At 40.0% G+C, this 24,515-nt stretch overlaps 1 protein-coding gene across 3 annotated transcripts; it reads right to left on the bottom strand.

Moving 5' to 3' along the window:
• LOC131255976 (heavy metal-associated isoprenylated plant protein 46-like) lies at positions 1-23,904 on the bottom strand. 3 transcript variants are annotated; one of them, XM_058256950.1, is made up of 3 exons: positions 23,692-23,892; positions 825-903; positions 1-317 (listed from the first exon to the last, which is right to left on the bottom strand). In XM_058256950.1, exons 1-3 carry the CDS (start codon positions 23,695-23,697, stop codon positions 37-39), a joined length of 366 nt encoding a protein of 121 aa, XP_058112933.1. In that variant the 5' UTR covers positions 23,698-23,892; the 3' UTR covers positions 1-36. The 3 variants fall into 3 exon arrangements, with proteins under 3 accessions (XP_058112933.1, XP_058112932.1, XP_058112931.1); XM_058256949.1 differs by lacking the exons at positions 1-317; positions 825-903 and adding exons at positions 22,510-23,036; positions 23,509-23,581 and having other exon boundaries at positions 23,692-23,904; XM_058256948.1 differs by lacking the exons at positions 1-317; positions 825-903 and adding exons at positions 22,516-23,036; positions 23,509-23,587 and having other exon boundaries at positions 23,692-23,896.
• Positions 23,905-24,515: the final 611 nt, after the last annotated feature.

Below are 24,515 nucleotides of genomic sequence, written 5' to 3'. Positions count from 1 at the left end.
CACACAACTTCAACCGTTGATATAATTTATAGTGTTTCACATGATGCAACAGTTATCTCTGTAGGGGTCTTGGTACATATGGTGCAGTGGCTGTGGCCCACTATATTGGTAGGCCCAAGAAGTGGGCCACACCGTAGCTTCGATCGATGGCTTTTTCTCTTCCTCTTTCTTCTTCTCATCAACCGCTGCGACGCTAATGAGCTCTGTGAATCTCATCTTCTTTCTAAGCAGTCTTGTCAATGCAACCGAGTCGACTCCATCGCCAACCACTGCAAGTTGGTCCTTATCATTTCCCTCCAACGTAGCAGATATAACACCTGTAACAAAAACGATCCAAACCACATCTTAGAACCCAAATCAGAAATTACAAAGATGGCTAGTCCATCAGGCTCGCCAGTTCATGTCATATCTGTGGTTTGGTTCAAAACTTCGAGGTAAAGAAAACATAGGTAATCTAGTTCAATATTTAGAGAGTTGACTCACTGAGTCGACTCAGCTCATCAGTTCGCCAAATCAAGTCAGCTGTGAACTTGGGAATCATTTGGAAGTACCACTACTCACTGAGTCAAATTGGCTCATCTGGTTTGTGCTTAGAGTGGCGTGGACTATCTCAAATATAGTGACACACATACACGCCTCGACGGAATGCTTATTTGATTGTGCTACCTATAAAGATTTAAATAATAGGCGTGGGCTTCCTAAGCAAAGAATCATTTCTGTCTAATATTTCAAGTTTACATTTGCAGAACTCTTAACAAATCTTTCATCAAAGTTAGGAACTACCAACATGGCAGTGGATCTTAGCTAAATGTTGTTGAAATTACCTTGTATGCCGACTGCAGCTTTCATGGCCTTGCACCGGCACTTCGCATCATTCATCGGAACTTTCATCACAATCTTTTGCTGTAAACACAAAAAATAATAATAATAATAATAATAATAAAATAACAAGTTAATACAACGAAAAACCACATAAAAATTCATACAACCCACTTCAAGAAATCGACCACAGTAAAAGGACAACTAATATAAGATTGATCTACCACAGCAGAAACGCCCGTTGAGTGTGATTGTTTATCCTACGTGAAGATTTTCAGCAAGGTATGATGAAGGACAACGAAAACTTTTGAGTCTGTCTATCCAGCAACTGGAATGCTTGAATGTGGGTTTAGATTCCTCTATTTATAGCCATTAGAAAATAGCTATGGATTTTCGTGGAAAGATTCACATTCTTTTGAAACTGTATTACTTCGTTGAGGCTGAGAACGGGCCCTACGGAGAAATGTTTTATGGAAGAACAAAAATAGATCTCAGACGACGCATTATCGCGTTGATATCAGCCGTTCATTTGATGTTGGGCCAACCTACGTGGTTATCAGCCACCATCATTGATTGATTAATGTGCAACTGCCCCACTGCGGAGTTCTTCGTACCTTATGTGGGTAGGTACCTATATATGTAGGACCCAAGTGGGACATCTACTATCACGGTGTGCCATTGGGTAGGAAGGGTCCACTGTGGTACATGGCCATGATATCATCCAGATCGGACGATCACAGCCTTGGGCTTGTGAAATGGACGGTGATACCGCGTTCTTTCTTTCAACGTCTATTTGGTTTGCTTATGTCTTTATATGGTTGTGATTATCCGATTATGGTTAGTTTTGGGTGATGTGCAATGTGGGGTGGATTCTTCGTATCATATGTCACAAAGGTGGGCTCACTTGGGTCCTATATCGGTAGGAAAAATTTGCAATATTTGATAATAGTTGTAGAGGTGCAATCCTGTGATACCGTGAAGATGTGGGGTCCACGTGATGTACAAAGGACATCCAACCCGTCAATCAGATGCAGGACCTCCTTATATTTTCAGATGTTAAAAATCAGTCTGATCCAACACTCATGTAAGCCACGGAATAGGGAGCAACTACTGGTGGCCAAAAACTGAAAAGGTTGGTGGTTAGAACTTTCTCTATCCTTTTCAGTTTGAAAAAGTCATGGTGGGTGGTCTCGGACCTATTAGTTTGCCATGCGGGTTTGGTCTTGAGCTAGGCCGATTAATTTTAATTTCTGGATGGCTTGGGGTCCAATCATTTTAGCCTGATGTGACCCCACCTAGCCCGACCTCGTCCTACCATATACAAACCTATATAATGGCATTCCAATCCTCAATTAGATAGTCCTTTCTTCTTGAATATGAATCATTGGTTTTGGTCTTTTAAGTGTTTTTGTCTTCTTGAATATGTGGCCCACTTGATTAATAGATTAGGAACATTTAGGTGGAAAATATGAACGTCCTACCATATACAAACCTATATTATATTCTACAAATATGCCATTCCCATCCTCAATTAAATAATCCTTCCTTCTGAAATATGAACGGAGAAATTGACCATTGTAAAGGCCACCTTTTACCCAGCTTCTTTTCAGCACGCTCCCAAACCATACTTTCTAAAAGTAAACCACGCTGTACGGACAAACTGAAAATGCTTTTGCATTCAATAAATATGGCTACGGCTTATAACCGTAGCGAAAGGCCTTTAGCCACTGTGTATGCAAAGGTATTTTCGTCTGCAAATTGTGTACACAGAATAGTTTACTCAGGAAAAGTAAAGGTCGGGAGCATTTTGAAAAGACGCCGGGTAAAAGGTGGTGTCTACAATGGTCAATTTCTCATATGAATAATTGGTTTCAATCTTCTATGTGTCTGTCTTCTTGCATGTGTGGACCACTTAATCAGTAGATAAATTAGGAACATTTACATGGGAAATACGATTATCGATTTCTGGTCTCAGTTGGGTTGGGCCTAGCTGCAACAAGTTACTTATTTATTTATTTATTATTATTTTGGCTCGAGCATAAGCCTTACCTTTTTGGTCACAGAAGATATATATATCGTTGTGGAGCGTCTTTGTAAGTTTTCATTTCTATGTTATTTAATGCAATTGAATTTCTTCTAATCTCACACTGCGTGAATCAGGTTACCTCTGCCATCACCGTAAGAAAAAGTTATTTTCATTGAAAAAACATAGAAACTTATTATAAGTATAAATCATTTCATTTGCAAATCATCTGAATTCATTTATAAATGACTAAATAGATGATCAAACTGCTTTAGCTCTCAATTATACACAACCGCACTCATGGTCCTTTATTATTATTATTATTATTATTTTTAATCTTGATGCTCGAGGTCATTAGCGTTCAGTTTGAATTAAGCTGCAATAGACTTTGGCACACCCAACATAGCATACGCATACTAACAACCAAAAATTGAGCCAAATACCTTATCTTTGTACCTTTATTCTCTAAAACTAAGCGCAGGTCTTTTGATACAAGCTGCGTGTAGCTGTAAATGCAGAGTTTAATATGTTGCATGATCAAATAGTATATAATATATAAAATACAAGAAATGATTGTCCATTAATTAGATGTTAGGATTAATTAATATAATTTTGGACACTCGAGATCTGAGGTGAGGACCACAAGATTCAACTGTTAGGACGTAGATAATACATATGAGTGGCCATGATTCATTGGAGGTGCACAAGGGTCCCATTTCAAGTCACCCACCTAAATAAGTCGTCTCAAGTCAGATATTTTAAAACCCAGTGTACTTTGTTTTCTCCTTCCTGACTCCATGGGCCCTAGTTGAAACTGTGACCAGCCGGACTTTTGCAGTTATTCTACACGTGGTCGTGAATGTTGACTTCCAACGGGATTGCGTGGACATCGGTGATGTGTTGATGTGGCATAGGTCTCGAGACACTGTCCATCCATTTTGTGAAATCATTTTAAGGAACAATACCAAAACTGAGGCAGATCTAATGCATAAGTGAACCACATCACAGGAAGTAGTGGGGACCCGACAGTCACTGTTGAAAATTTCTTAAAGCCCGCCATAATGTTTATATGACATCCAAATTGTTCAGAAAATCACATAGACCCGAATGAAGGGAAAACAAAATTATCAGCTTGATCCAAGACTTCTGCGGGCCTAAAGATGTTCTCATTTTTGGGTTGATGCTCTATAATGATCTCACAAAATGGATACACGGTGTGGATATAACAAATATATAATGGTGGGGCCACTAAACTTTTACACGTCAACACAGCACCAACTTTGGTGCAACACCACGCAATCCGCGTCCGTTGACTCACGGGTTGGAAAACGTTACCACCCCTTTCTGGTAGCGGAGGTGAGAACCCGGATCCACCGGGGGTAGGACCCTGACCGTGGGGCCCACCGTGATGCATGTGATTACAGCCACGCCGTCCATAAAGCTCATTTTAGGGCATGATGCAAAAAATGAAGTGGATCGAAATTTCAGGTGGACCATATATAATACGGGAAATAGTGGTAATCGAACATTAAAAATTTCTTGTGGGCCACAAAAGTTTTCGATTAAGATGATAGTTCTCTGGTCTCTTTAATTATCCAGATCTTTTTGACATTTTCAACAGGTTGGATGGAAAATAAACATTCTGGTGTCCCCCATGAAGTTTTTAATGGTGGGGATTCACTCACTGCTGTTTCATGTGGTATGGTCCACATAAGATTTGGATATACTTCTTTTTTTGGATCATGCTCTAAAATGATCTTTCAAAAACGGTTGGATGGTGTGGATTGAAGCCACATACATCACTGTGAGCTCGACATTCAGTGGTCCCACTCACCTGGGTGGATGCAGGTCTCACCTAAAAGCTTTAGTGAAATCTAACAGCCCTTATTTACAAAAATCTGCTATTTGTATAACTTTTCCTTTAAAAAAAGTAATAAAAGAAAATTAATAAAAATAAAAATTAATTAATTAAATGAACAAAAAAGGTTGCTGATCACGCTTCCTAAAATACTACTTCTTCATCCAAAATTCACATTCTCCCAGCCTTAATAGCTCAGAGAAAAAAGCATGGTTAGGTCCCACAAGCAGCCTCATGGCTCATCACACACAACTTCAACCGTTTATATCATTAGTGCTTCATATGATACAACAGCTATCCCAGTTGAGGTCTTCGTACACATGGTGCGGTGGCTGTGGCCCACCCACACGATGGTTTTCGATCGTCGGCTTTTTCTCGTCCTCTTTCTTCCTTTCATCGTCCTTGAGGCTAATGATATCCACGAATCCAATCTTCACAATTTCTAAGCATGGTTTTCAACTTGATTGAGTCGATTCCCTCGCCCATTGCTACAAGTTGGTCCTTAGTGGTCTCCAAGGTAGCGGCTATAACACCTGCAACCAACATAATCAAAACCACGTCTTAGAACCGAAATCGGAAATTGCAAAGATGGCTAGTCTGTCAGGTTGGCCGGTTCATGTCATATCTGTGGTTTGGTTCAAAACTTCAAGGTACCAAGAAGACAAGTAATCTACATTTAGGGAGTTGGGTCCTTACTCTTGCCCGGGTGGTAGACTCTCAGAAGTTTCAACTCCCGGTCAAGGGTTCGAGTAACCATAGGTGGTGAAATTCCACCTGCAGCGTGAGTGTGTGGGCTGTGTGTGGGTGTGTTTAAAATAATAATAATAATAATAAATAAATAAATAAATAAATCTACATTTAGAGAGTTGACTCACTAAGTTGAGTCAACTCAGCTCATGGGTTTGCAGTAGTGAACTTGGGGACCATTTGGAAGTGGCACTACTCACTCGGTCGATTTGGCTCATCTGGTTTTTTGCTTAGTGTTGAGGGAAAATGAATACAATGTCCACCGTTTGGGTTGAATCTCAATTTCAATTTCAATTGGAATTCTCACCATCTCAAATTTTGAATCTTTTAAATCTTTCTGAGTATCCTGTAAAGAAGCAACTAACCTTTATAGGGTTAAGCTTCCTTTCATGCCGGTTATATAGTTTGGGTTTTGCAGAACAACCCTACACATGAAGGTTTCGTAAACTAGGTTTTTGCCCTTTCCACAATTCATATGGAATTTTCATTACAACCTTACTAGGAACTCTATTTAGTGTATGTACATCTGTTTTCAAAGCATCACCCCACAATGATTTTGGTAATGTTGAATTACTAATCAGATACTGCACCATATCATTTAGGATGCAATTACGCTTTTCTGTTACACCACTCTTCTATGGAGTACTGGGCATGGTATATTAGGCGACGATGTCACAATCCTATAAGTATCTAGTGAATGGCCATGTATTATGCCCAGAATCTTCATACATTTTGTAATACTCACTACCACGATCATATTTGATGACTTTGATATTTTGTCGAGTTAATTCTTAACATCATCCTTATGAATCATAAATATATCCAGAGCATCTGATATGCCATTAATAAGATATAAGTACCCATAACGAGAATAGTTGTCGATGAAAGTGATAAAATACCTCTGCCCATTCCAAGATATTATAGGAAATGGTCCGCAAATGTTTGTATGAATCACTTCTAAGAATCCTACACTCCTAATAGTATAATTTTTCACATTTCTAGTCTATTTACTTTTAATGCAATATATACAAACTCCAAAGTCTGAAAAGTATAGAGAATGAAGAATTCCTTCACGCACAAGCATTTTCAATATCTCGTAAGAGATGTAGCCTAACCACCTATGCCACAACATAGAGAAATTTTCAGTCTAAACTTCATTTGGATGCCTTTAAGATTTTCATGTGAAGAGTTAATGCTATACACATGTGAAACATACACATCTAGCGAAGAATAAAAGTTATTAACTAAAATGTAATAATCAATCACAACTGAATCATAGCAAATACTCAATTTTTCATTTTCAAATTTAAACGCATAACCATACTTGTCTCAACAAAAAATGTAAAGTAAAAGTGCTTCTCATAAAAGGCACACAAATAATATCTACTAGATCAAGAAAATATTTTGACGATAACCTTAGCCTACAGACTCCAATAGTTTTCATGTTTATTCTCATGTCCTTCTCCACATATATCGATCATTCTACATTAGTTAGTGTCCGGCTTTGCAGCATATGCTACATGGAACTACATACATGAATTGTTGCACTAGAATCTATCCATCAGGAGTCTGTAGATGCATCAGGTAAATTAAATTCAAAATAGACAAGATCTTTGTTCTTACAATTAGAAACAAGTCATTCTTTAAATTGTGCCCAATCATTCTTCTGATTACCAGGCTTCTTGCAGAAGAATTAGTCATCTTTAGGACCATGCTTTTTCTTCTCTTTTTTTTTTTTCCTCAAAGTTTGGCTTGACTGCTACCCAAATGACTCATAGAATGCGTTCTTGAATTGTACTTCCTTTTCTTATTGCCCTTTCATTTTTGACCAGATGTCACTAGGTGCGCACTATGTCTCTTACTCAACCTTTTGAGTCTCTCTTCCTCCTGAACACACTGAGATATCAGTTTATTTAATCTTCACTTTTTCTTTTAGGTGCTATAGCTAATTCGGAATTGACCAAATTGTAGAGGTGGGGAGTTCAGAACTAAGAAAACCAGGATTTCATCATCAATCTTAAGGCCCAATGCACGGATTTTGGCCACCACATTAGACAATTTGCCAATGTACTCCTTAATGTTTTCCTAACCGTTATAGGTGCCTTGAGTCAACTTATGTAAAAGTGAACTCAGCTTGACTTTATCCGACTTCTTGAATCGGTTCCTTATTTTGATTAAGAACTCCTTAGCTTTCTTGGTGTTAAGCACGACACCCTGCATAGTCTTCGAAATCGAATTCTTTATGATCTTAAGACAAATCTTATTCTACTTAATCTAGTCCTTGTAGTAAGTCTTTTTTGATTTAGTACCAAAGTTAGATAAAATGAGACACTCTGCTTCTATTAGGGCCAGATCCAAGTCCATGTAACCTAGGACTATTTCAATAGATACCTTCTATTTTGGATAGTAAGACCCAATAAGCAAAGAAATGAAATTGAATTGGTTTGGATCGTTGTAAATAGTCATAACTAGATATACAAAGCATAACACTTACATTAATAAATAAATAAACAAGTCTAACATAATATCACATGAATCTAAAACATAAACATTATGCATGTATTAATATTCGATTGATTTGGGCCTTTAATCAAATGACCCAGAATGATGATGGGCCATAATCATCAAATTCTGATAAGAGCTCGGTGTATCGTTGTACATTTACGTAGAAGTTACATAAACTGTTGATCGAACCTTTGATCGATCGACGCCTCAATGTTCAATCAATCAAACATGCTCAAAATGTCTAAAAATCAAACATGTATTTTCAAATAATCTCGATCGATCTAGCCCTAGTCTGTGATCAATTGAACATGTCCACAATTGTCTAAAGAGTTAACCGAAAAATTTGAGATTTCCTTAATTAATTGAGGTTAGCGTCGATCGATCGAAATCCCGTATTTTTCACCAGATTAAAGACATCAATTTCAATGACGACCACGGATGAAACATTTGTAATTGTATGCCCCATATCCTAGATTGTACCGTTCCGTAGACTTCCGCGGTTTTTCCGGTCGAATTCCGGTAACCTTCGATCCTTAACCGGTATTTGCGCGTGACCCTAATTCACAGGCCGTCAATCCGAGACTTGTACCCTAGCGATCGCGCCGTCGCCACAGTTCCGACGCCGCGACTCGCGCGCTGATCCGATACTCTGGCCAGGAGATGTGGGCCAGCGTTCGGTGCGAGAAAAACACCGTGCATGCAAATTACGAGAGAATCTCTACGAGATGTCACTTCAATCAATCAATCAATCCATCCCATCATGTCAAGTACACATCACCTCTCACCCTTCCCCAAGCAACCCCCAAAGTCAAAAGTTTCTTACACAAGCCATACTTTTCTTACACAAATTACCTCAAAAGTCAAAAAAAGGCTCTTACACCCATCACTCACCACATCAACACATCCATCACCCATCTCTCTCTCTTTACAGCCCTCACTCTCTTACTTTTTCAAACTCATTTCCAAGCAACCAAAATACCATACGTCCAAGCCTTTCAAGCCCTCTAAGAGAGCCACAAGTGTGGCCCACTTTCCTACCCTCTCATCTCCCATCTCAACCATCCAAACCCCATCTCCTTCATTGAGATCAAAGCTAATGAGCAAAGGAAGCCAAGGGAGCAAGAAGATCGAACGGTGGGTGCTTCATAGGCTTAGATTTGCATATTTTTAAGATGGGCCAAGTGAGGCCTACCGATTGATGGTATGGATCTCACTTTGAACCCTAGGTGTGGCCGATGGCCCACCTTGATCCTCATATCATTCCATGATGGGGCCATTCTCCATGGACCCCATCATGATGTTTACCTTTCTAATTTCAAAATGGGTCATCTAGACCGTCTATTTTTGTGGAGAAGGAATCTCCACCATTGGATTCTTTTCTTTATTTAATGGGCCACATATAATGGGACCCACTTGATGTATGATTGATTGCAAGGAGGGCCCATAGTGTCGGGGTCCCTCCATCACACGTGTCCCTCTCTTTCTCTCTCTCCCTCTCTCCTTTTTCTCCTATTTTATGTGATGATGTGGCCGTGTGGCCCACCCGAATGGACCTCACCTCGAAGCATGTATTCTATCCAAGCCATCTGAATGTGGGGCCCATTTTATATATGGGTTGTATCCACACCATCCAGCCATTTGGTGGCCCATTTATGGCACGCCTGTAGGTGGGGCCCACCTTACATGTATGTGTTTCCCAGGCCGTCCAGCGTCCAGGGACACTGGACACGGCTGAAGAGTGAAGTGTGGGCTGACGGTTTGCGTACCGTCCAGCCACTGAAAACACAAATATCCCTTTAAAATATAAACTTTATGGTGGGCTGCTCATGCAGGCCCCACCTTGAGGTATGTATTCAATCCACACCGCTCATTCTTCTCCCATGCTCATTTTAGGCCTTGAGCCAAAAGATGGGGCCAATCCAACTTCCAGGCAGGCCATAGCATAGCAAACAGCGGGTTCACCGTTGAAATATCCCCCTGCAGTTTCTATACCCCAAAACGCCCGAATATTGGGCTTGTTGGGTGTGTTTTGGGCCCTAGAATCAATTGGACGGAGTGGATTCTCAAGACGTGGGCCCCACATGTGCAATACTGTGGGAAAATTAAAAAAAAAACAAAAAGGAAAGATGCAGCAGCTGTGCTGCCTGCGCACTAGCGGACGGCGGACGGGCAGCAATCCATGGGCCTAGCCGTGGGCCCCACCATGATGTATATCTGTCATCCAACCCATTCATTGGGTGGGCCACTCCTTGAGGTGGACCCCCTCCAAAGTTCAGCCACATCCAGCGCTCAGGTGGCCCACACCGTAGGAAACAGTGATGATGAACGTTTGCCATTGAAGCCCTTTTCTGGGCCACAGAAGTTTTGGATCATTATAAAAATTATTTTTCCCTCTACATTCAGGGACCGTGTGACCTGATCAACGGGTTGGATTGCAAACAAACATTATGGTGGGCCTCATGTGGAACCCACCATTGTTGCATGTGTTTCACTCACACCATCCACAGCCGTGGACGGTGGTTTCTTTTGTGTTTTCACGGCACCGTCTAGTGTTGGACGGTGGACACAATGATGTATGTGTTCTCTTCATGTCGTCCATTTATATGGGACCCACCATGGTGCATGTGTTGCATCCAACCCGTTCAACTATTTTGAAAGCTCATTTCATGGTATGAGCTAAAGAATGAGCTGGATCCATGGTTCAAGTGGATCCCCACCGCTAAAAAAAATAGTGGGGACAGTGACATTCACCGTTCAAAACTTCTTAAGGGCCATGGTAATTCCGATCGAGCTAATGTTTTTGCTCTCACTCCATCTATCTCCATGTTAACCTATGAATAGGTTGGATCTCAAATATATATATATATATATATATATATATATATATATATATATATATATATATATATATATATATATATATATATATATAACGGTGGGCCCTATAGGATTTTAACGGTGGAGATCATCGTTACCACTGGTACTTGGAGTGCAATCCAGTTGATCTTTTGAGATGATTCATTTATATAAAAAAATTATATATTTTGATGCATTTGCGGCCCATTGTTGAGGCCCACTTTGATATATAAGACCCATTGTTATGAGGCCCATTTGATGTACTAGAGGCCCATGGGTCAAGGCCCATTATAATGTGATTCCACTGTGGTTTATGTGTTGATGACGGTCGTGCCTTGGGAGCAATGTTGGTTTGACGTCCACATTGTAAGAATAATGTTGGTTAAATGTCCGCATTAAAATTCTCCCTAGGGCCCATTGTTAGGCCCATACTTGTAGGTCGCCTAACAGGTTTATAGTTTCATGATTCATGATCATACGTATCATATGTATGCTTGATATGAGAAGTGACTGATCATAGTACATGCCTTCGAACAGATTGTTTTTGGACTCCCGGATAGGCGGTGTTACCCTACATGAGCGCACAATACGCGCAGGATTGCTGCATGACTGGATAGGGTGATTCATGCATTCGCATTGTGTGATATGGTATTGTACGTTCTACCAACATCAGGGTCGTAGCCTCCACAGGCGTATCATGGTTGGCGGGATTGGATACCGAAAATTTTATTCTACATGGGGTGCTATAGATATCCCTGGGTGAAAGTCCCTAAACCTTTATAGTACCAAGAGGTTGCTCCAACGTCTAGACCGAGTGGGTGCATGAGCGCCGAGTGCCGATTACCAAACGGTTGCACTTTCCACTGTGTCGTGGTCGATTGGAAGGGGGTGCGACCTTACCGGCCCGAGTGGAGGGGGCAAAGCTAGGCTAAGTTTGACCAGCTCAAGAAATGGGTCTGCTATTGGCGAGCCGAGCCCGATATTGGCAGGTGGATAGTGAGGTCTCTTCCACTCTCCTTATTGCGCGCGATGGGGCGACAATTTGGTTGGAGTAAACTAGACCCCGGTGATATTCCAGAGTTGAACTGTAATGATATGTGGACTTAGATGAGGATTCGTATGCTTGAGATTGCATCTCGCATCGCATGGCCTTGGTATGGCCGACATCATTTATACCTTGCATCGCATAGCCTTAGTACGGCTAATGATATTCATGGATTTATCAGCATGTTTCGCATTACTCTGATGCTGCATAACCACTATCTTGTACACACACTTTCACCACCCTCTAAGCTTTCCATAAGCTTATGCACGATCGTTGCGTGCAGGTGACGTTGGAGCGTAGTAGCGCTGAGGCAAGAGCGCTTTGCAGATCATCTGAGAGCTTTTTGTTCACTATCATTGTATTTCCCTTTATACTCATTGTACTTGTAAAGTTTTTGATCATAGTGGAAATGTGATGGAGTTTTTGGTTGTTGTTTGCGGGTTATGCCTTTGGTTATGCTTATTATGAATCAAACTGATGTTGAAAATCCTCCTCGTAGCATCCCAAGTTCGGAACTTGGCGAATGGGTGCTGGGAGCCGAGAATGGGGTCCTACGGAGGCTGTCGGCGCCGGATTCGGCGATCGAAATTTTTGTGAGCCCGGTTTCTGAGTTTGGGGCGTGACAGTAATGCCACATAAATTTTGCATCAGGCTAAGTTTTTCATGTTTTTAGTTCACCCTAGTGTAAAAGACCTTATAAATGGTTTGGATGTCATATAAACATCAAGGTGGACCCAGGAAGGCTTCAATGGTGGCATTTCTTTTCACACCTTTCCCTCGTGTTGCCTCCTTGAGTTTTGGATCGCCTCATTTTTTATCTCATGTTCTAAAGTGAGCTAGCAAAGCAGATGGATGGAGAGAATTTCTCACAAACATTGTGGTGGGTCTCACCTAGCTTCTCATCGTAGGAACTTATGAAAGCCTTTGCAGGTAATCTGCATCCAGTGCCTTCTAGCCCCACCCAAGATGGTGTGGACCTTATTGTGGGGCCCACCTTGATGCATGTATTTTATATCTACATTGTCCATCTGTTTCTTCATATTAGTTTTGGGCATAAGCCTAGAAATGAAGTAAATCCAAATAACAGGTGGACCTTACTATAGGAAACAATAATTATTGATCATTAGAAACTTATCTTAAGCCACAAGTATTGATAAGCTTTAAATCAAGCTTATATTTGATTTTTTTTTTCCATCATCCAGGTTCATGGACCTTATATTTGTTTCTTGTGATGTAGCTGAGACTTGGATATGCTTTTTTGTTGGGCTCATGCTCTAAAATGAGAGAGCCTATGGATGAATGGCATGGGTATACAGCACTTACATTGCCATGGGCCCGGGTTGCACCCATTCGCCACGTCAAGACGGAAACGGATTGGCTACTCCCCTGCTACCAGCCCTGTGGCTGGTGGTCGGTCCTCTGTGGACCCAACCAATGATGTATGTATTTCATCCATTCCGTTCATCCATTTTACAGATCATTGTAGGGCTTTATGCCAAAAATGAGAGGGATATAAATCTCACCTTGACCACACATCCAAAAATTTTGTGGCTCAAGAAGCATATCCAAAGATTAAGTGGATCACACCACTGGAAACAATAGCAATCCGCTCCTGTACTAGTAAACTCTTTGAGGTCCATCATGATTTCTGTATTTTATGTGCTCCGTCCTTCCTTTTTATCAGATAATTTTATGACATGAGGCCAAAAAAGAATCATACGCAATGTTCAAATAGACCACACCAAAGTAAACAATTTAATTAAACGTCCACCATTGAAAATTTCTTGGGGGCTATAAAAGTTTTAGATCAATAATATATATATATATATATATATATATATATATTTCCCTTCATCCATTTATTTATTATCTTTTGAAGAAGTTGTATGACAAATAAACATCACTGTGGGGCCAGAAAGGTTTCGATGGTGGAAATCATTATCCCCACTGTTTCCAGTGGTATGATCCACTTAATCTTTGGATATGCTTCAATTTTGGGCTCAACCCCTTAAATTAGATGGAAAAACGGATGGATGGCGTAGATGGACGACATACATTCAAAGTTGGCCCAACTAAATTTACTCAGTACAATAGTAGCATACTGAGTAACTCAGTAGTCAATTCGATTTCTACTAGTAAGATTAGCATAGTTAGTTACTCATTACGCAATCCGCTTCCCCTTACGTCGGTTTCAGAGTTCCTGAGGTGTCGGTGCTGATGTAGCAAAGTCATCCTCACCATGATATGTGTTGTATCCGCACCATCCATCCATTTTAAACATCATTTAGGTGGACCACACTCTAGAAAACAGTAGGAATTGAACACAAAAACTTCTTGAGCCACAAATTTTTTGGACCAAGCTGATTTTTGTGACCTTATGAAGAGGCTGGATGGCGAATAAACATTATGGTGGCCCTTAGGAAGGTTTCAATGGTGAATGTTATTATCCCACTTATTTCTATGGTGTGGTTCACTTGAGCTTTGGATCTGCCTCATTTTTTCACCCATGCCCTAAAATGACCTTAAAAAATAGATAGACGGTATGGATATAAATTTTTCATTTCATTGAAGTCCTTGCTACCTTGAACATGGTAAGTTACTCCGCTATTTAAAAGGGCAAAGATAGAAATAAATAAATAAATAAAGATATTTTAAAGATTTTAACGCAAGATCACTTAAGCCTCACGTAACATTAAGATCCCTACCCTATATAAATACACTTCATAACTATTTAATAAATAAATAAATAAATAAACTTCATGGGAGAAATTAGGGCTGTCAACAGGCGTGGCCTGTTGGGGTTGATCTTGGCCAGGATCTTGAACTGTTTGTGGTGTTCAGAAGTAGAGAAAGGAGAAAAAGAAAGGTTGCCATTTCATCTAGTGGTGGAGATATTAGCTTGGCTCCCCGTGAAATCACTTATTAAATTCAGGTGTGTATGTAACCAATGGCGCAATTTATTATTAGATCCAATGTTTATTAGTAAGCAAGCAGAACGATCCAAACACATATATTTTCACAACGATGATGTAAATCTACTTATCGCACCATGTTTCTGTGAGAGCTTGTTACTTGTCACAAACAAGAAAGAAAATCGAAGTCACGTATGCAACCCTTCGATCCACCAGACCTTACAACTCCCGCTGATTAATCAACGAAGTGGGGGCGTTACCTATCTCACAATATCATGTGTACCGGAACATAAAGTGGTAGCTACCACACCGGAAAATCGATGCCTGGTAGTAGTGGTGGGAACCCCCACTTCATCTTGGAAGGATCTTGGGTTCATTCCAAATCACTGTGGGGGAACTAGATTTTATCCAGCACGTAGTGTAGACAGTGCTCCACACTGGGTTTTCACTAATAATTCGACCGGTGATGTCAACGTGGTATCTTTGGATCCGTTTTCTAAGAATTTCAACGTCAAAATAGCTCCTAGAGGTCTTTCAAGATTCGCGGTGGACAACTATCCGATGTGGTGGGAAGGGTGTTTTGCTCTTGTTCGCATTGTTGAGAAGGAAATGGTGGTGTGGATCTTGAGAGACGTTGAGAATGATATTTGGGAAAAGGAGATTGTTTGGTTGACGAGCTTGAATTTTGAGTTGGGCGGTGAAAACTTCCGTCCTTTCTCTAAGAATAGGGGCAGTGGATGGATTAGGTTCTACAAATATCCAAAGGAATACTGTTATTACCATATGGTGACAAACAGCTGTTACCCTGCGAGTAATTTCGAGATTTCTTACAAGCCTAGCCTTGTTTCTTGCAATTCGGGGCCTATGCCGGAATGGTTCGTACCATTTTTATCCAAGTATGGAGCTTTAGGTTTCAGTGGTGTGTTTGGCAAGCCCTTCAAATCAGCATATATGAATTGAAACCTACATTAACTGGGATTCTGTAATCTATTTAATTTCTTTCTGCATGCTAATGTTTTATTTCCGCTTGCTAATGGTTCTTGAAACAATAACTATTAAATTCCAGCTTATAAATTTGATAATTAGAAAAAAGTGTTTTGCAAAATCTCTTTGCTAGCTCTCTACGATTTCATTATTGATTGAAATCATGTTCTTTTAATTTCATGAATTTATGTGATGCTTTTAATTTCTTGGAATTTGTGCAATTCTTTCTTCATTTGGGATAACTAATTTGAATTATAATTGTTAGTGAAAAAACTGAATTTTGGTTGCCTTTCATATTATAGGCCATGCTATCAAACTCAATTAATGGCTAACAATCTGATCAAGTAGAATAAATTGTAGAATATATAAATGGCCCATCAGAAAAAGTCCAGTAGCCTTCCAAATCCTGATCCTTTGTTGGCCACAAGTGAAAAAAACTTGTTCCAATCTAATTGGACCACATCATCACACACAATGCTGACAGCATTTTTTTTTGTTGGTGGCAAACAGAGAATCTGGATTTATTTAACAAACATATATGCAGTGCTAACAAGATTTTTCTGTTTGTTCCTCCTGTATCACGTCCCAATTCGATGCTTTCCTCTCAAAGCAGCTAAGCCCTTACCTTAGGGCCCACCTTAATGTAGGTGTTTTATATCCACACCGGCAATCCCTTTTTCCATATCATTTAAGGGGCATGAGCCAAAAATGATGAAGATCCAAATCTCAGGTGGACCATGCCATCAAAAACAGTGGTGATTAAATGCCCCACCATTAAAAACTTACTAGGGACCAATGTTTACTTGCCATCCAACCTGTTGATAAGGTCAATCCAAAAATTTTGTGACCCACAAGTAGAGCTGTACACGAACCGAGTTAGCTCGCTTACCTCACTCGACTCAACTCGAAAAAGCTTGATTTGACTTAGTTTGAAATTGAGATCAAGCCGAGTAGAGCTGATTTTTTGAGCTCAAAAAATTTCGATCCTTGCCCGAGCTCAACTCGACTCAGATCGAACTAGTTCAGTGACTTGGTTATTTTGATATTGATGATGCTCAACAAGTGTTTGATGAAATGACACAACGAAATGTCGGTTGGTAGCAAGGAAGGTGTGGATATAAAACAAATACCCTTGTATCTTAATTTTTATGTTGCCTACCGAGTGTTTGATGAAATACCTGTAAACCAATGCTGTTGACTTTTTGTGAAAAATTGAAGGTGCACTCCATGTGTTTTAGAACATACCTTTGAGGCATCTTGGTTCAAACTGGACCGCCCCGACCTGCTGACCGAACCGAGCGGAGCTGGCCAATCAGGCTCAAGGACCGAGCTGAGCCGAGTTTGAGCTAGGGTCCGCTAGTGGCCGATCCAAGTCAAGCTGTGACAAACTCGACTCAGTTTGACTCGTGTGAGCCTATACCTACAAGAAGTTTTTAATGGTCAACCATCACCATTTTCCATAGAATGGTTGACCTGAGATTTGGATCTGTTTTATTTTTAGGATCATGCATTAAAATAATCTAGCAAAACGCATGGACGTCCATATCCATATGTAACATATTATGCATGTTGCCCAAAGGAAACTCAGGTGGACCACAAAAGAGGGGATTATCCATATGTAACATATTATGCATGTTGCCCAAAGGAAACTCAGGTGGACCACAAAAGAGGGGACAAATCGAGATGTGGCATATATGCCCATCATTTATTTGCGTGGCCCAACAGCTTGTGTTTACATAATCCAAGTCATCAAGACCCTTCATCTATTAATATACGAAGGGTCAGACATAAATCAGGTTGTTCCCCATCTCAAGTGGGCCCTAGAGAAAGTCAAGGGTGGACGGGATGCATAGGATATTCCCGATATACCACGGGTGCCATTGGAGCGCGCTTGATAAGTAATTAACTAGGTTTGTAATCTAACCAAACACATTTAGTGGAAAAATGCACAGTAAGTTATAGTGCTCCTAGTTGCATCTGTTTAATCCAAACCATCCATTAAGTTCAGAACATATTTTGTGGGCTAGCTTGAAAAATCACACTAATCAGATGATCTAATCCATCCATCATCGTGCCTCATGTTCTGTAGCCATCCTTTTTCCAAGCCATAGATCAGAGAGACGGTTCTGATTGCCTAAAACAGCAGTTCTTCAGACACAGGCAATCCATGAATGGACCCAACTAACCTGAAATGCGTGTGGACCTGATGAACAATTCAGATCAACCGTGGATTGTCCACGCCCACACTAAGGTTGTTTTTTTTTTTTTTTTTTTTTAATAATCATCTTTTATGATTGCCATATGTAGTAATATGAATTGATAATGATTGAATGATTTTAATCTCCATCTGTATTAGCTCAATAATCTTGTTCACCTTTCTATGTTGAGGCAAGTCATAGTTTGGATTACATATATTCATGTAACACAACTCCTATGTACGACTCGCCACTATTTTAAACATTATGATAAACTATCAAAGTAGTTTTCAACAAATGCGGATTAGTTGCTACTCCAGATCCTGCGAAATAGGTGCACCGCTGGGCCCACCTTGATGTATGTGTTGTATACCCATGTTGACGAGCCAAAGGCTAGCTCACAATAGCCCGACAATGAAGCATATCCAAATCTCAATCACAACACAAGAAACGATGGGCTCACTGTAATGTTTATTTGCCAACCATCCAACCTATTGATGAGGTCACATGAAAGTGGATGATGGGAAAATCCTAAACTTGTTGTCTATGATAAGTTTTTAATGGCAAATAACTATTGTTTCCTATGAGATTTTTCACTTGAGATTTGGATTTGCTTTATTTTTAGCCCCATGCCCTAAATCAATATGAAGAAACACATAAACAGAATGGATATATAGAATACATGTATCAAGGTGGGCCCCACAGTAAGTGTTTCACCATCTTGGGTGAGGCTGGCTAGGGCTGAAAGTCAAGCAGGTTGGGTTACGTTGGTCCTCAACCCTAGCCCAACTCAAGTTTCCTATATCTCAACCCTAACCCAACCCAACTTCAGGTTAGGAATTCTCAACCCAAGCTCAACCCAAGCAGGCTTCGTCAGGTTGGTCGGGTGGGTACATGCTAATATTTTCATTATTACATTGGTCTATTATACTTTAATACACGTCTTATTTTTTGTATCTATGATTTTATTAATTATATTTGCAGTTGTAAAGGAAATGTCCTCTAATAGCAGTTATTTATCTTAAAGAACTTCAATTTTTGTAAACAAATAAGCTAAAATATAGGACAACTACTCCTTTAAAAGTTATGAGTGTAGCACACAATCTATTTGAGAGAGAGAAGTCTGACAAATCTTGTTAGCTTGAGTCATTGGAAATTGTGTGAACCAATGAGACTTGATGGCATTAGAATTTCTTGTGCCTTAAACACAGACAATATTTCACACTCAATTATAATTTATAAGTAACTTATATATTGATCCGGCTTGGTTTGGGTCGGGCAACCTAAGCCCAGCCCAAGTTTTATCAGATTGGTGTTTATATAGTCTAACCTCAAGACCAAACCTGATACATCCTGCCTGAGCCCAACCCAATGTCCAGTTGGTCAGGTTGAACCCGCTGGACTTTCAGCCCTAAGGCCGGTTGTACGATGGGTTACTTGCAAAGACTTTCAGCCCTGATAACTAGCAACTGCCTTTTGGCCCAAATGGTTATTTCCTCATTAATAAATGTGAGGAGCGGCTACAAAATTCTTTGTTTAGCTACCATCTGAAATCTTTATAAATAAGAAAATTTTAAAGAGCTCCAGGCCCTTGCCAACCTAACATAAATCAACTCTACAACGCAATGCCATCTATGTTGGACTAACTTTAGATTAGGAATGGTATAATTTTATCCATCTGCATTGATACGCTAGTCTAACCTAATTTAACAATAGCATGATTCTCTTTCGTCTAGGTTGTGCGTTAGATGGTAAGGATGACATTTTTCTTTTCATTTCTATAGCATAATTCCCTTCGTTTGCACCTAAATCACTGGACCAATGAAGACTTAGTTCTATGACATTGCCATTTACATCATAGAAGATAAATCATTGCGGAACATTTTTATAAGCTTTCATTTCTATTTTATTTAATGCAATTAAATTTTTTATAATCTCACATTGCACAAATCGGGTCATCTCTACCGTCATAGTAAGAAAAAGTCATTTTTGTTGAAGAAACATAAAAACTCATTACATGGATAAATTATTTCCTTCATAAATCATCTGATTTCTTTTACATGAGGCAAAATAGATGATCGAATGCTTTAAGGTCATAAGCGTTCGGTTTGAATTAAGCCACAATAGACTTCGGCACACCCAGCACAGCATACACATACCAACCACCAAAATTTGAGGCAAATACCTCATCTCTTATACCTTCAATATAAAAGGCTTATTCTCTTAGAACTAAGTGCAGGTCGTTTGATACCAGATGCGTTTAGTTTTAAATGCACCGTTTCATGTGTTGCATGATCAAATAGTATATAATATATAAAATACAAGAATTGATTGTCCAATAATAATTTGATGTTAGGATTAATTAATATAACTTTGGAGACTCGAGATCTAACGTGGGGACCACAACTTAAACTGTTCAGACTTAAATAATACATATGAGCCGCCATAATTCACCGGAGGTGCACAAGTGTCCCATCTCGAGTCACCCACCTAAACAAGTCTCAAGTCAAGATTCTTTTAAACCCGGTCTATTTTACCTTTCCCTACCTAACTCCGCGGGCCCTAATAAAAGTGTAACCCTGCAGGACTTCTTACAGATATTCTAAACGTGGTCTTGAATTTTGGAACGCGGATTAGCCGCTGACCGGTTGAGTAGCAAGACTTGCTTCTGAAGTGACGTCACCAAGTTATGTGGGCCCACTATGACATATGTGTTGTATCCACACCTTCTATATATTTGGAGATATCATTTTAGGAAACGGACCGGCTACTCGCGTGGGCTGGTAGTCGGTGCTCTGTGGGCTCTACCATGATGTATGTATTTCACCCATTCCGTTCATCCACTTTTACATTTCATTTTATGGATTGATCCAAAAAATGAGAGGGATATAAATCTCTGGTGAACCACACTACAGGAAAACAATAGTAATTGGTATCCACCATTAAAATCCTCCTAAGGCCCACTGTAGTGTTTATTTGACATCCAATCTGTTGATTAGGTCATACAGGCCTAGATGAAGGCAAAAAACAAAAATCAGCTTGATCAAAACTTTTATGGCTCCAAAAGGTTTTCAATGGTCAAGGCTCATTCAACATTGTTTCATGTAATGTGGTACACTTGAGATTGGGATATACCTAATTTTTGGTCTCATATCATGAAATGATCTGAAAAAATAGATGATCAATAGATGAAACAAATACATCATTGTGGGGATCATATAGCACGACCAGCCATTGGGTAGCCAATGGGTTCCCTAATTTTAGGGCATAAGCCAAAGAATGAGACAAATCCAAAGTCAGACAAATCCAAAGTCATTGTGGATCACACTACATAAGACGATGGGGGAGAGTGATGCCTACCATAAACTTTTTTAAGGCAAAACACAAATATCAGCTTCATCGAAAAGTTTTTTGTGGCATTTATGAGTTTTTAACGGTGGGCGTAACTCTCCCACTGTTTTCTATGGTGAGCCCATTGGAGCTTTGCATTTAACTCATTCTTTTCCTGCTTTTCTAAAATGATCTATCCACGTGGGTGGACGGCGTGGATACAAAACACGAATCACAATGGGGCAAAGACCTCGGTGACTCTGAGTCTCGCCACTCAACTGGTAACTATCTAATCCGCGTCCAGAATTTTGACTTCCGAAGTGATCGCGTGGACCTCGGCAGTGTGTTGACGTGGCAAAATGTCTCCCTCACATGATGTATGTGTCATATCTACACCATCCATCTATTTTTTGAAATCATTTTGGTGAACCGGAACAAAACTGAGGCAGATCCAATTCTTAAGTCGACCACATCACCGAAAGTAGTGGAACTGTGACGCTCACTGTGGAAAATTTTTTAAGGCCCACCATGATATTTATATGCCATCTAAACTGTTCATAAGATCAGATAGTCTTAGATGGAAGGAAAACAAAAATATCAGGTTGATCCAAGACTTCTGCGGCCCTCAAGATGTTTTCAACGGTAGGCGTTCACCACAGCTTTCTATGGCGTTGTCTTATTTGCCTCATTTTTGAGTTCCTACTCTAAAATGATCTCCCAAAATGGATACACGGTGTGGATATAACAAAACTATAATGGTGAGACCCACGGAACTCTGACACGTCAACACACCACCAAGGTTGGTGCCACACACGCAATCCGCGTCCGTTGACTTACGGACTGGTAAACGTTACTAGCCCTTTCGGGTAGCAAATTACGTGAGAACCCGGATCCACCGGGTGGATGGGGCCCACTGTGATGCATGTGATTACATCCGCTCTGTCCATCCATATTGAAAGCTCATTTTAGGGCACGATGCAAAGCATGGAGCAGATCCAAATTTCACGTGGACCATAATACAGGAAACAGTGGTAATCAACCATTGAAAACTTCATGTGGCTCACAAAAGTTTTGGATCAAGCTGATATTTATTTATGTGGTCTCGTTATCTAGATCTTTGTGAGCTTTCAAAACAGTTGAACGGTGTGGATTTAAGGCACATTCATCACTGTGAGGCCCGCAGTCAGGGGTCTCACTCACCTGTGTGATGCAGGGTCTCACCTAAAAGTTTTAATGAAATCTAACAGCCCTTATTTACAAAAATATGCTATTTCCATAACATTTTTTAAAATTATTATTATTATTTTAAATGAGCAAAAAAGCTGACGCTTGCTCAAATATGACTGTTACATCCAAAATTCACATTCTCACAACCTTAATATCTTAGAGAAAAAAGCATGGTTAGGTCCCACAAGCAGCCTCACGGATCATCACACACAACTTCAACCGTTGATATCATTTGTAGGGCTTCACATGATGCAACAGTTATCTCGGTAGGGGTCTTGGTACACATAGTGCATTGGCTGTGGTACGCTGTATTGGTAGGCCGAAGAAGTGGGCCATGCCACAATTTCGATCGACGGCTTTTTCTCTTCCTCTTTCTTTTCCTCTTTCTTCTTCTCATCAACCGCTGCGACGCTAATGAGCTCTGTGAATCCCATCTTCTTTCTAAGCAGTCTTGTCAATGCAACCGAGTCGATTCCATCGCCAACCACTGCAAGTTGGTCCTTATCATTGCCCTCCAACGTAGCAGATATAACACCTGTAACAAAAACGATCCAAACCACGTCTTAGAACCCAAATCAGAAATTAAAAAGATGGCTAGTCCATCAGGTTCGCCAGTTCATGATATATCTGTGGTTTGGTTCAAAACTTCAAGGTAAAGAAAACATAGGTAATTTAGTTCAACATTTAGAGATCGACTCAGCTTATCGGTTCGCCAAATCAAGTCATTTGTGAACTTGGGAATCATTTCGAAGTACCACTACTCACTAGGTCAAATTGGCTTATCTGGTTTGTTCTTAGAGGGGCGTGGACTATCTCAAAGATAGCGACACATATGCGCCTCGACCGAACGGTTATTTGATCATGCTACCTACAAAGATCTAAATAATAGGTGTGGCGTTCCTAAGCATAGACTCATTACATTTGCAGAACTCTTAACAAATCTTTCATCAAAGAAGTTATAACTACAAACTTGGCAGCGGATCTTAGCTAAATGTTGGTGAAATTACCTTGTATGCCGACTGCAGCTTTCATGGCCTTACACCGGCTCTTCGCATCATTCATCGGAACTTTCATCACAATCTTTTGCTGTAAACACAAAAAACTACTTACTACAACGAAATCCACATAAAAATTTATATAACCCACTTCAAGAAATCAACTATAACCAAAGGACAACTAGTATAAGATACCTTCATTATCCTTCTTTAGTGATCTACCACAGCAGAAACGTCCGTTGAGTGTGATTGTTTATCCTTCGTGAAGATTTTCAGCAAGGTATGATGAAGGACAACGAAAACTTTTGAGTGTTATTGTCGGTCTATAAAGCGACTGGAATGCTTGAATGTGTGGTTTAGACTCCTCTATTTATAGCCATTAGAAAATAGCTATATGGATTTTCGTGGAAAGATTCACTTTCTTTTGCAACTGTATTACTTGGTTGAAGTCGAGAAGGGGCCCTACGGAGAAATGATTTATGGAAGAATAAAAATAGATCTCAGACGACACGTTACCGCGTTGATATCAGCCGTTCATTTGATGTTGGGCCGCCATTATTGATCGAGTACTGTGCAACTGCCCCGCTGTGGAGTTCTTCGTACCATGTGTGGGTGGGAAACGGATTGGCTACAATGGCTGGTGGTCGGTGCTATTTAGGCCCCACCATGATGTATGTGTTTCATCCATGCCATCCATCTATTTTTACATATCATTTTACGGTATGAGTCCAAAAATGAGGTACATCCAAATCTCAAGTGGATCACATTACAGGAAATAGTTTTGAACGAGGGTCGACCATTAAAAACATTTTGGGGGCATAAAAGTTTTGGATCAAGCTGATATTTGTTTTTTCTCTTCATCTGAGCCTGTATGACCTAATCAACGGATTGGATGTCAAATAAATAGTATAGTGGGCCTTAGGAGGATTTTAATGATGGATATCCAATCACTATTGTTTTCATGTTTTGTGGTCCACCTGAGATTTATATCCCTCTCATTTTTGGGATCAAGCTATAAA

This window comes from Magnolia sinica, chromosome 9 (assembly GCF_029962835.1).
Source record: "Magnolia sinica isolate HGM2019 chromosome 9, MsV1, whole genome shotgun sequence".
In the NCBI taxonomy this organism is placed as follows: Eukaryota; Viridiplantae; Streptophyta; class Magnoliopsida; order Magnoliales; family Magnoliaceae; genus Magnolia; species Magnolia sinica.
This window is presented reverse-complemented; position numbering and strand designations above follow the sequence as displayed.